At 46.6% G+C, this 13,366-nt stretch overlaps 1 protein-coding gene across 1 annotated transcript in view; it reads left to right on the top strand.

Moving 5' to 3' along the window:
* RNF103 (ring finger protein 103) overlaps positions 1–10,459 on the top strand; it is a 35,925-nt gene extending 25,466 nt beyond the window's left edge. Inside the window, exon 5 of the mRNA XM_040419258.1 lies at positions 8,182–10,459. Within this exon, the coding sequence (XP_040275192.1) occupies positions 8,182–9,709 (1,528 nt within the window). The 3' untranslated portion in view covers positions 9,710–10,459. The remainder of the gene's footprint in view (positions 1–8,181) is intronic.
* Positions 10,460–13,366: the final 2,907 nt, after the last annotated feature.

Below are 13,366 nucleotides of genomic sequence, written 5' to 3'. Positions count from 1 at the left end.
GCTATACCCTTCCTACAGAGGGACTAAGCTAAATCAGTTTTAGCTTAGTGTCTGTAGGAGGCAGACCTCCCTGCGTTGCTGGTCTGTTTTTTGTTTTTCTTTTTTCTAGTGGGAATTTCAGGCAGTCCTTAAAACTGCCTGCACTCCCACCCAGGAGACCAGGGGTACCCCAAACCCCCTACTCCTTCTTGTTCTCCAGAAGCAAAGGAGGACCAGAGGTTCCCTCAAAACATTTATTTCCGGCAGATGTTCGGGTCACCACAGCCGTCCACTGCAAGTCCCCTCTGTTCCGGTGTAGCATCCCTCTCCATGGGTGACCCGGCTGAGGCTGGGCCCCTCCAGGAAGGGGAGGGGGGGGTATGCAGGTGAGCAGCCGGCTGCTAGGAGCACTGCTCACAGCATTAATTAATCTCCCCAGGTCAGCCCTGTAGTGGAGTTTGGGAGCATGGGGGCTTCTGTTTTCCAGGGAAAAGAACATTGCGGTTCATCTGTTTAAGCAATCTCTGTTTCTGCGCGTCAGGCGTGATGGGGCCATGGTTAATTTAGGCCCTTGCTTTGGTGCGGCCTGCTCCTGCAGGGCCCCTTTTCCCCCCATGGCTTATTTTTCCCCGGCCAGTGTCTGGGCTTGGCCGGGGATGTGGGTGTGTGTGCCGGAACGCGGGCGGGTGGGGACCGAGATGGAGGGCTGGCGCTGAGGGCCGGCGTCATTTTGGAGGCCGGTTCTTGTGGTTTCCTTGCTCCCACGCGGCAGCTGAGCAGAGGGAGAGTGGGCTCCGCCCACATCCGGCATTTAAAGCACCTGGCGGGATGCTGATGAGCTGGTTTGGTGGCTTGGTTGGACACAGGCTGGATAATTGCTGTTTGTCCCTTCTTACAGGGCCTAACCTTCCCCTCAGTTAGGCGCAAGGTTGTCATTATGTCTGAACCGAAGCCAGCGGTTCCGTCGGTGCGTCATTTTGCCTGTGCGTTGTGTCGCGCAAAGTTTCCATCCCTTCAGTCAAACTCCCTCTGCTTTCCGTGTGCAGCTCCACCATCAAGTGGCTTGGCTCTGGACCCAATGGTTCCTGCTGCCCAGCCTATGGTATAACCAGAATGGGCGCGTTCCCTGTCTAGGGTGGTACAGGATGTCTCCAATACCAACAAGGCCATTGTGGAGATATTAGGGCGTTTGTCGGCAAGGCAGTCCTCTCTGGTGATCATGGGACGCGTGCCCATTGCGGCCGTCCCGCAAAACGGGCCAGAACAACCTCCCCCAAAAGGGTGTCTGTGTTTCACGTTTCCTCGGCCTCTCCTCCTCCTGCTAGAGAGTCTCACTCAGACGTGTCCTCAGTGGAAGAGGCATGTTCTGAGGAGGGGGAGTCAGATGAGTATGTTGTCCCGCCAGAGGGTCAGTTGTCCAAACTGTCCTCCAAGGTGGACAATCTAATTACGGCGGTTATTGAGACGTTGCCAGTTGAGTATCCCAGGTCGTCTGCCAGCTCGGGTTTTTCTTTTAGAAGGTCCCGTCGCTCGCACAAGTGTTTCCCCAACCACCAGGAGTTTGATTCCTCTCTTTCCAATGAGTGGAATGTTCCTGATAGATGTTTTGCCTTGCCAAAACGCTTAAACGTCCTTTATCCTTTTCTGGAGGATTTGACTAAAAAAATGGTCGTCCTCGCCCATAGTGGACTCGCCAGTTTCCCGCTTGGCTAAACATACTACCTTGCCAATGGCGGATGGGGCTTCTTTCTCTAATATCACAACTGGAAGCGTTTGCAAAATCTGCCTTTGAAGCATTGGCACTACGCTGCAGCTGGTGTTTGCCGCTACTTGGGTGAGAAAGGCGATGGGGGAGTGGCCAAGTACCGTATTTTTCGCCCTAGAAGATGCACAAGCCCATAAGACTGTTGTAGAGGAGGACAATGAGAGAAAAAAGAAATTTCATTAGATTTCAGGTCAGACCACCAATCGGTCCCCCAATGTTAATTAGAACTCGGCTCAGAACCCAAAGTGAATGACCCCCAATTATACCTCAGATAAGAGCCCCAATCTAAAATAAGACCCCCATTCAGCCCTCATACCTCTTATCAGCCCCCAGCGCACATACACAGGAGCAGGCATGTGTGGCAGGAAAGCCTGCTCGGCCCCTCATCTGCCTGCTCCCACACTCCCTTCAACGTCTCCCTGCATATCGGCCGGCCGGTCCCTGTCAACCACCACCAGACGGGGTCAGCCGTTCTCTATAACCCTGCACCAGCCACACCATCTGACCCTACCACCCAGCGCCCGCCGCAGCAGACCTTTCCCTACCACCCAGCACATGATGAGGCCATCCCTATCAACCAGCACGCACTGCGCACCCGCCGGGCTCTCCCTCTTCAGGTAACACGGATGTCCGGTATCGCAGGCTGCTGTTTCTATGCAGCGCTGCCTGCGATGTACCGTGCACAAGCAATGCACCGCACATTGTATATTTATTTTGCCCTACATTCACCCCTTAAGACGCACTAGCGCTTTCCTCCCATTTTAGGGGGGAAAAGTGCGTCTTATGGGGGCGAAAAATACAGTAATTTACGTTGGGGTCTACAGTCCCTGACAAGTCTTGTCGCTTCTCTATTTTGTAGAAACTCCTGCTATTAACCTGACTTTTAATTAATCAATTGGTGTTAGAAATAGCTCATATGAAAAGCTAAAGCCCTCCCAAATGATGTTTAATGCACTGAAATAAATTAGTTTCACTGAAAAAAGATTTATCATTTAATCAAGACAGAAAGGTCAAGTTTTGGCAAGACAAAAGTTTTGTCGCCTATACAGAAATTGAACAACTTTACTGCAAATCCAAAAATATGTCAGCAAATTAAGTAGTGGTGCTGTGAGATCCAAATTTAATATCTTGTATGACTTCCATGAGCTTGAAGGACAGCATCCATGCGGTTTGGCAAGGATTCATACAATTTATTGATGAAGTCATCAGGAATAGCAAAGAAAACAGTTTTGCATGCCTCCCAGAGTTCATCAATATTCTTTGGTTTCGTCTTCCATGCTTCCTCTTTTATCCTACACCACATATGCTCAATGATGTTCATGTCTGGTGACTGGGCTGGCCAATCCTGGAGCATCTTGATCTTCTTCGCCTTAAGGAACTTTGATGTGGAGATGGAAGTATGCGATGGAGCACCATCCTGCTACAGGATGTGGCCTTTTTTATGGTTGGGAATATAAGAGGTAGTTAAGATTTCTTGGTATTTTAGACTATTGATGTTGCCTTCTACCCTGCAGATCCCTCGCACACCCCCATACTGGATGTAACCCCAGACCATGATTTTGCCTCCACTAAACTTCACTGTTTTCTGGGTAAATCTCGGCTCCATGCGGGTTCCAGTAGGTCTCCTGCAATATTTGCGGCGACTGTGGTGTAATTCAACAGAAGATTCATCTGAAAAATCCACCTTCTGCCACTTTTCCAGCGTCCATCCTTTTAGTAGGCTGTGGCCCTTGGCAAATGCCACACGTTTTTTCAATTGTCTTTTGTTTAGTGCTGGCTTATGGGCACTGATTCGACCATGGAGGCCATTTCGAGACAGAATCCGACCAACTGTTCTGGTTGACGCAAGGACTTCAGGTGACCAGGTCTCGTGGAGTTCTGCTGCAGTGGAAAATGGGCTGGCCTGGGATTTTCGAGCCAACAAACGGTCCTCTCGAGCAGTTGTCTTGCGGGGTCTGCCTGACCTGGCCTTGTCCAAAATGTCTCCAGTCTCTTCAAATCTTTTTTCCATCCTCTGAACTTGACGCTGAGACACATTGAAGGTGTCTGCCACATCAGCAGTGGATCTGGTCTTCAGCCTCTTGATCATCAACACTTTAGTCTCCGGGTGAATCTTAGGCATGTTTGCAGAGGTCTAGTTGCAGTTGATGTGAAGGTCTAGTGTACTGGGGTTCTTTTTATACACACTTGAGACCTAATTGATCATTATTAGTAACAGGTGAAGCTCATATGACAAGGCGACAACACTTATGTCTTGGCGAAAATTGACTCAATGGGCTTTACCAAGCTGTGAATATTAAAATACTTTTTGTCAGTTTCGTTTTGCACTGAAACATTATTACAAAATCTGTTGGGATTAAAATGAACCATTTCTTGCAACAAAATCTTGATTAGAAATATATTTTAGCAGCACTTCAGGTCAATTCGTACACAAGCGACAAGACTTTTGTCAGGGACTGTATAGTCGGGAGTCCCCAGGGGGGAGCTTGCAGATATAGCCCTGCAGCTCTCTCATGCCAGTGCGTATATTTGTGAAGCTTCTTTGGACGCAGCCAGGCTTATGGCTCATTCGTCAGCCCTGTTGGTGGCTATTCGGCGTACCCTATGGCTCTCTTGCTGGGCGGCAGATAATGCTTCATAGCGCACCCTGAAGTCCCTCTCCTTTACCGGCAGCAGACTTTTTGGTAAGCACCTGGATGAGATCATTTTGGACGCTACAGGTGGAAAGAGCACCCATTTGCCACAGAACAGGGAGCGGTCTAATAGGTAAAAAAAACTTGTAAACCTTTTATATATTTTTTCCCCTTTCAGAGTTTTTTTTTTAACCCCTAAAAGGGCATCTGACAAGTCTGTCACGGATCAGAAGCCCCCACCTTCCTTCAAGCCTCGCCCTTCCTGGCGTTCCCGTCAACAGGGCTCCAAGTCCTTTAACCCTAAGAGCTCCGCTGCATGACGGGTGGCTTCCGGCGCCCTCCGTTCGGGTGGGCGGCCGGCTTCATTTGTTTCGGCAAGTCTGGCCGATTCACGTTTCGGACGCATGGGTGAGGGAGGTCATTGCAGAGGGCTACAAGCTGGATTTTAAGTCCTCCGATCCGTCCTGTTTTTTTCGGTTGTCTCCTCCAGCCTCTCCCGCAGCTGCAGAGTATTTTTTTTTTCTTCTGGCAATTCGCATGCTGCTGCAGCAAGGTGTGATTGTTACGGTTCCTGCGCAAGACTGTTTTCGGGGGTTTTACTCCAATCTCTTTGTGATTCCCAAAAAAGAGGGGACAGTCCGACCCGTTCTGGACCTCAAGGTGCTCAACCATTTCCTTTGTGTCCGTAGCTTCCGGATTGAGTACCTGAGTTCGGTCATTGCGCCCATGCAACCGGGGGAGTACCTGTCCTCGATATACATCAAGGATGCTTATCTTCATGTGCCCTTCTGCGTCAGTTATCAGAGGTTTCTCCGGTTCGCAGTTGGTCAATTTCACTACTAGTTTGTACCCCTCCCGTTTGGGCTGGACAAGGCTTTCAGGGTCTTAACGAAAGTTCTGGCGGCAGTCATTGCAATGCTCCATGCCAGGGGGATTGTGGCGATCCCTTACTTAGACGACATCCTGGTGACGGGTCCATCGTTCCGGGGGACAGTGGACAGCTTGAGCATTGTTCTGGACACCCTGGAGCGCTTCGGAGGGATCCTGAACAGGCTCCATCGCAGCGGTTGACTTATCTGGGCATGGTACTGGACACATGTCAGGCCAAGGTGTTCTTGCCTCAGGAGAAGCTATCTGCTCTGTCTTCAGGTTCTCCCCTTGTTGCAGCCAGGTTCGGTTCCCATTCATCGCTGCATGCGGGCTCTGAGGCACGTGGTCTCAGTTCCCGATGCTCAATTTCATGCCAAAACGCTTCAGCGAGCCATTCTGTCCGGCTGGAACCACTCCCCAGCCTCTCTGGATCGGCCCATGCGTCTCCCTGCCCCAGTTCGCCGGGCTCTCAGATGATGGTTGGTGTCTCAGATGTTGACGTTGGGCCGCTTGTTCCTTCCTCTCCGTTGGAAGGTGTTTACAACGGACGCAAGCCTCAGGGGTTGGGGGGGGGGGGGGGGAGTGAGTGTTAGAAAATCTCTCTGTTCAAGGAGTATGGTCACGCGAGGAGCAGTATCTTCCAATTAATGTTGTGGAGTTGAGGGCGATTCGGCTTTCACTTTGGCATTGGGTCGATCATCTCTGGGTTCGGGTTCAGTCCGACAACTCCACGGCGGTGGTGTACCTTAATCACTAGGGTGGCACTCAGAGCCCGGCAGCCATGGCGGAGACGGCGCTGATTCTCAGCTGGGCAGAGAAACATGTGCCACCGCTATCGGCAGTTCACATCCCCGGCATTCGACAACTGGATTGCATACTTTCTCAGCTCGGAGCGTCTCGATCCTGGCGTGGCGAGTGGGCTCTTCACCTGCAGGTCTTTCGAGCCATCTGCGAGCGGTAGGGTCGGCCGGATGTGGATCTCATGGCCTTACGCTTCAACAACAAGGTAGAGGACTTGGTCACAGTTTCTAGGGCCCTGGCGTGCGACCTGCTGGTGATTCAGTGGAGTCGTGGCATGCGTCTGTAGTCGCCCTTCTCGCCTACGAACCTTGGCGTCTTTCTCTTCAGGAGGACCTGCTATCGCAAAGGCCGATCTTTCACCCGAATTTAGGGTCGCTACATTTAACAGCATGGCTGCTGAAGCTGCCGTACTGAAGGCTAGGGGTTTTTCGGATGCGGTGGTCCATGATTCGGGACTTTGGAAGTCCTACTTTTGTTGGTGCGAGTGGCATCAGCTGCCTCCCGTTTGGTTCTCTTTGCCGCGACTCTTGGCTTTCCTGCAGTTGGGCATGGACTTGGGGCTGGCTCTCAGCTTCCTCAAAGGGCAGGTTTCGGCTCTCTCCATTCTTTTTCAGAGGAATTTAGCTTCACTTTCGGCGGTTCGGACGTTTCTGCAGGGGGTGGCACATGCTGTTCCCCCTTTCCGTCTGCCGTTGGATCCGTGGGATCTTAATCTAGTGCTCAACGCTCTCCAATCTGCTCCATTTGAGACCTTGCAGCAGGTGTAGCTTTGCTTCCTGTCTTACAAGGTGGCATTGTTGGTGGCAATCACGTCCAACCGTCGGAACTCGCAGCTCTCTTTCATGTCTGTCGCCTTTCCTGATCCTCCATCAGGATAAGGTGGTCCTTCGCCCCTGTGCAGTCCTTCCTGCCGAAGATGGTGTCGGCATTCCATCTAAATGAGGAGATTATTCTCCCTTCATTTTGTCCGGACCCGTCTCATCCTTGGGAGCAGTCACTCGGGAGCTGTTCGGGTGTATCTGTCCCAGACAGCATCTCTCCAGTGGACGGATTCCCTGTTCGTGATTCCAGAGGGGCCGAGAAGAGGGTTGGCGGCGTCAAAGGCTTCCATTTCCCGATGGATTCGTTGGCCATTGGGGAAGCGTACCGCGTTAATGGCCGGACCCCACCCATTCTGGGTGACTGCTCATTCGGCTCAGGCAGTGAGGGCCTCTTGCGCGGTGCATCACGGAGCATCGGCCTTTCAGGTGTGCAAGGCAGCTACTTGGTTGTCTTTGCATACTTTTCCCAAGTTTTACATAGTGCACACCTATGCGTCCGCTGACGTGTCTCTGGGGCATAGAATTGTGCAGATGGCGGCTCTCTGAATGGAGGGTTGCTTGTTATGCCCACCCTTGGGGACTGCTCTGTAATGTCCCATGGTCAAGTCTGTGTCCCCCAATGATACGGATGAGAAATCTAGATTTTTGTACTTACCGTAAAATCTGTTTCTCTTCCGTTCATTGGGGGACACAACTCCCACCCATTACTTTGTTTAGGGGCCTTTTCGGGCCTGTGTTTTTTTTTTTTTTTTTTGTTTTGTTTTGTTTTGTTTTGTTTTGTTTTGCTTTTCCTCTTGCTTTTGCACTAACTGATTTAGCTTAGTCCCTGTAGGAAGGGTATAGCTGAAGAGGGAGGAGATTACACTGTGTGCTTAGTGTCCGCCTCCTAGCAGCAACAGCTATACTCATGGTCAAGTATGTGTGTCCCCCAATGAATGGAAGAGAAACAGATTTGACGGTAAGTACAATAATCTAGTTATTATGAATTGGTAATCACTTTTCCATTACTCTGGTCTTGCAAATTACCATCTCTACCTCATGCATATGAAGAAGACGGACCATGTGAGACCAAGCTAGTGCAAAGGAAGGGCCTAGTTTTCTATAGCATCAATCTTTAGCTTTTCAAAAGCCCGTTGGAAAATATAAGCTGTGACAACCTATTGGGTTTCTCCTCTACTTTTCTTTTACAATAGTCTTGATGGTTCTCTGTGTGAATGTGAAAGTATGCTTTTGTTGCCTTGCAAAGTCCCCCATAAAATGTTATATCTTAAGATAAGAGTCTAATCTGTGCTTCTGTTTTTACTATTTCCAGATATTGCAGGAAAAGAGGATGGGTGAGATCAACCCTTATTATGTCCGTGCCCCAAACCAACACCTCCAAGGGAAAAGTCATGCTTAAAGAGTACAGTGGACGTAAAATCGAGACGGAGCACATTTTCAAGTGGATTACTGCCCACGCTGCTTCACGCATCAAGACCATCTACAATTCAGAACATCTGAAGGAGGAGTGGAACAGAAGCGACCAGTATAAAGTCAAGCTGTACCTGTTTGCAAATCTCGATCAGCCTCCAGCTTTTTTCTCTGCACTGAGTATAAAGTTTACTGGAAGAGTAGAATTCATATTTGTCAATGTCGGAAACTGGGACAATACAAGTTACACAGATGAAATTGGCATATCAAGAACACCATCTTACGTTTTAAAAACTCCCGAGGGAATATACAAATATGGGAACAATACAGGGGAATATGTCTCCCTAAGAGCCATGGATTCCTTTCTGCGCATGTTGCAACCAGAAGTTAATGACTTGTTTGTACTCAGTTTAGTTCTGGTGAACTTGATGGCTTGGATGGACTTATTTATTACTCAAGGAGCCACCATAAAAAGATTTGTGGTTCTGATCAGCACTTTAGGGACTTACAATTCCTTGCTCATTATATCCTGGTTACCAGTTTTGGGTTTCCTCCAGCTTCCTTACCTGGATAGCTTTTATGAGTACAGTCTGAAACTACTTCGGTACTCAAATACCACCACTTTAGCTTCCTGGGTTAGAGCCGACTGGATGTTCTATTCTTCTCATCCTGCTCTTTTTTTAGGCACTTATCTTGGTCATGGGTTGCTCATCGATTACTTTGAAAAGAAGAGACGGAGCAACAACAACGCCGACGAAGCGAATGCTAATAATCTTGAGTGGTTGTCCAGCCTCTGGGATTGGTACACCAGTTACTTGTTCCACCCAATTGCTTCTTTTCATCACTTCCCCAACAACTCCGATTGGGATGAAGATCCAGAACTTTTCCTTGAGCGCTTAGCCTTTCCAGATTTATGGCTTCATCCTCTGATACCCACAGATTACATAAAAAATCTACCAACCTGGCAATTTCATTGTCACAGCCATCACGTAGAAGACGACCTCTCGGAAAGTTCACAAGAAAGTGACAGTGACTGTGAAAGTGAACAGTGTAAAAGTGTGAGGAATCATCCCCTTAGTTGCACAGGAAAGCCAATATTAGAATCTGCTGACCAGACTTGCTCATGCGAAGAGGCACAAGGTGGTTCGTGTGGAAAAAACGTTGGTTCTTCCACTAAGGACAGCTTGGAACCAGACTGGTCTTCGTGGCCCGAGAACATGTTGCACTGTACAGAATGCGTTGTGTGTCTGGAAAATTTTGAAAATGGTTCTCTGCTTATGGGTCTACCATGTGGTCATGTGTTCCACCAAAATTGCATTGTGATGTGGTTGGCAGGAGGTAGACATTGCTGCCCGGTTTGTCGATGGGCATCCTACAAAAAGAAACATTTCACTCACCAGTCATCCTTGTCAAGTGCTGCTCACTCTTAGCATCTGTCTGGACGCTTCCTGGCCTGTAACTGCTTGTATCTGTGGTTTGATGTCATGTTTTCAGTCTTAGTACAGTGGACTAATGCACATTACCTTACTGTCATGATTCATTTTTTTGCCTTGCGTGTTACGTGTAAATGCATATGTAAGCAACGAGAGAAAAATATTTTTATGATTTTCACAAATTATATTCCTATTTCAGTGTATTTTTAAAAACAAAGAATTGTCTGCCAAATTGTAGGAAGAAGAAAATTCTGTTGATTTCTTTTCGACTGCTTTAATTTCTGCCTTCCTCACCCAGTGTTTCATACGTTTGTGAAGGCACATAATGAAAGTCTGAACCTTTCACTTAAGTGTTATGATTATTATTATTATTTTTTTCTTTTTAATAAAAATATTAGAGTCTTCTGTTCTGGTTTTCAAAGGAGAACAAACAGTGTAACTTATTTTGAATATCTGAATAATTCTGGTACAAAGTAGTAGGGTTTATGTTCGTTCTTAAATTTTGTTTCTTACATTTTGGTGTTTGAGAGCACATAGAGAATTTTTTTAAATGTTCTTGACAAAATCACATGTGGTGTGTACAAATTGCAGTACAGTTTCAAAACAGTGGTAATGCTGAAAAACTTTGGGGGGAATTTTATCACAAGGGGAATATTTGAAGTCAATTTTGCTTTTGTACTTTGCACCAAATGTATCATGTTAAATTTAGCGTAGGTTTATTTTTCTCTATAAATGCCACTCCAGTTTTTGAATCCACTCCCCTACTGGAGTAAGTTTTTGTCTTTTTTTTTACTTCTTTAACCCCTTCAGGACCCTGCCATTTTTCATTTTAAAGGATAACTGTCATATTTTATTTGCTCGTTTATTAGAGCTAGGCATGTATACCTGAGTTAGTCTGTCAATGATTGTCAAAAGATCGGTAATTACCTTATAATAACAGCTTTCATTAATGTCCTCTGTCCCTTTCCACTGCTCCCTTAAAAGACAGTTGCTATGGCTTGTCTGTCTCCGGCTAAGAAGACAGGAATACAGAGGGGGCGGTCCTTCACACTGCATGCCTGCATTAGGCTTCAGAGTGAGGAGGCGTGTCTCTCAGTAATCCAATCTGATTGGCTGTCAGGGAGCTGCTGGCTACAGCAAGTTTGTATGTGACCTGAGGTAATGCAGTTTTGGCCTCAGAGAACTGGCAGAGGAGCCATCTTGAGAACATCCTCATAATGTAGGATTCAGAACAGCCGTAACTAAGGGGAAAACTCAAGGAAAACAGTGGTAAGTGAAGAAACCAAACATTGCTTTATGCATAATGCTGCTGCAGCGGTAACATATGCAATGAAAATATGACAGTTATCCTTTAAGGACCAGGCCATTTTTTGGAATAGGGGCGATCCCGTGTCAGGAACCTCCTATTTGCTCTAATCGGTCCCTGACACAGAGAAAGGTCCCATCACCAATTGCGCCCACAATGTCCATCTGTCAGGTAGGGTATAAATCATACACCTTGTAGTTAGTTGATATCAAAAAAGCAATACACAGATCCAAATCCTCATGTGTATATGTATAACAATGTATCAATGCATAACCATATCTAAAGTATGTCTATGATGCAAATCTGGTCCCGATTCAAACGCGTTTCGCTGTGCCTAAAAAAGGAACCAGCTCATCAGGGGACTATTAGCAAAATTGTATCCTGACGATAAAATACATAGATATAATACCATAAAAAGTAACTCATGATTATGCCAATGAAGATAAGGTGTAAAATATGGTACAAGCTGCATATATTGCCAATGTGCCATTCAAAGAGAACAGATGGTGCACTTGTGCTGGTCCCATTAAGATAATGAGAACAATAGAGAACAGATAAGTCACTATATACCTGAAAAAAAATCTGCAAAAAAATCAACCCCCTATCAGATATTCCATGTTAAGCTACTTTCACACCTGCGTTAGGTGCGGATCCGTCTGGTGTTTGCACAGACGGATCCGCACCTATAATGCAAACGCTTAGATCCGTTCAGAACGGATCCGTTTGCATTACCATGAACAAAAAAAAAAAAAAAAAAAATTTTTATTTTTTTTTGTTCACGATAATGCAAACTGATCCGTTTTTGACTTTACATTGAAAGTCAATGGGGGACGGATCCGTTTGAAAATTGAGCCATACTGTGTCAACTTCAAACGGATCCGTCCCCATTGACTTACATTGTAAGTCTGGACGGATCCGTTTGCCTCCGCACGGCCAGGCAGACACCCGAACGCTGCAAGCAGCGTTCAGGTGTCCGCTTGCTGAGCGGAGGCTGAACGGAGCCAAACTGATGCATTCTGAGCGGATCCGCATCCACTCAGAATGCATTAGGGCTGGACGGATCCGTTCGGGGGCGCTTGTGAGAGCCTTCAAACGGAACTCACAAGCGGAGCCCCGAACGCTAGTGTGAAAGTAGCCTTATAAAGATACATGTATAGAGAGAGAAACTGTTAACTCTGGACCTATACTTGTGATACTGGAGAGCAGGGGGTAGTCACTGTATCTCAGGAGGAAGACAGGGGATACCACTGTAATGGCGATGTGGCAAAATAGCACGGATGGCAGGCGTAGACGGGTTTAAATAGATACAGGGTAAGAGATGAGGATTTTATTTTTTCCTTTTTTTTTCTTTTCTTTTATATCCTGCCCTATCTTAATAGCAAAGATAAGAAATGGCGTACAATGATTTTATGATTGATTATATGTCTATTAAAAGTCAAGTTTTAGTGGTGGCTCTTCAGTGATTCTAAAGATTTAGACAAGACAGAAGGCAGTTGGAACAATGTTTTGCGGACTGATGAGACCAAACATTTTAAATAGCTTCTGTCAGCATGATCGAACTGCCTGGTAGGGTTGACTATGCTGATTAAAACGATACCTTTGTCTGGATGCTAAGCAGCTGCAGAGATATGAGTTTTTATTCATATGAGTGATTTGGAGCACCAGGGGGTGGGGCTAAATCCTTATAGCACTGCTTTTCTAACTTGGTGCTCCAACTTGTTCATTTGAATGAAAACACAGTATGTCTGGTTTAATAGGGTTGATCATGCAGATTTCTCAGGACATGAGTACAAAAGCTGAAATCTCAAGAGAACATAGGTCATGCAGTAAGACAATAACCTTGAGCACAAAATAAAAAAAATCTAAGTCAATTTTTTTTTATTTGCAAAGTCAAAGTACTGATGCAGTTTTGTATACAGGAATGAACTCAAATTCCCCAAAGCCAATGTTTAGGACTAATCAACAATTATCTGAAACAAGGGGGACACATCATATACTGAAGGTAACTGGCTCAGTAATAGAAAACAGAGGGTGGTTATTAACGGTGCACACTCAGATTGGGTCACTGTCACTAGTGGAGTACCTCAGGGGTCAGTATTGGGCCCTATGCTCGTCAATATATTTATTAATGATCTTGTAGAAGGCTTGCACAGTAAAAAAAATTTTTGCAGATGACACTAAACTGTGTAAAGTAATTAACACTGAATAGGACAGTATACTACAACAGAGGGATCTGGATAGATTGGAGGCTTGGGCAGAGAAGTGGCAGATTTAACACTGACAAATGTAAGGTTATGCACATGGGAAGGAGTAATGCAAGTCACCCGTACATACTAAATGGTAAAACA

The sequence above is a fragment of the Bufo bufo genome, chromosome 2 (assembly GCF_905171765.1).
Source record: "Bufo bufo chromosome 2, aBufBuf1.1, whole genome shotgun sequence".
In the NCBI taxonomy this organism is placed as follows: Eukaryota; Metazoa; Chordata; class Amphibia; order Anura; family Bufonidae; genus Bufo; species Bufo bufo.
The sequence above is the reverse complement of the archived record's forward strand: the minus strand, read 5'-3'. Positions and strand labels throughout refer to the sequence as shown.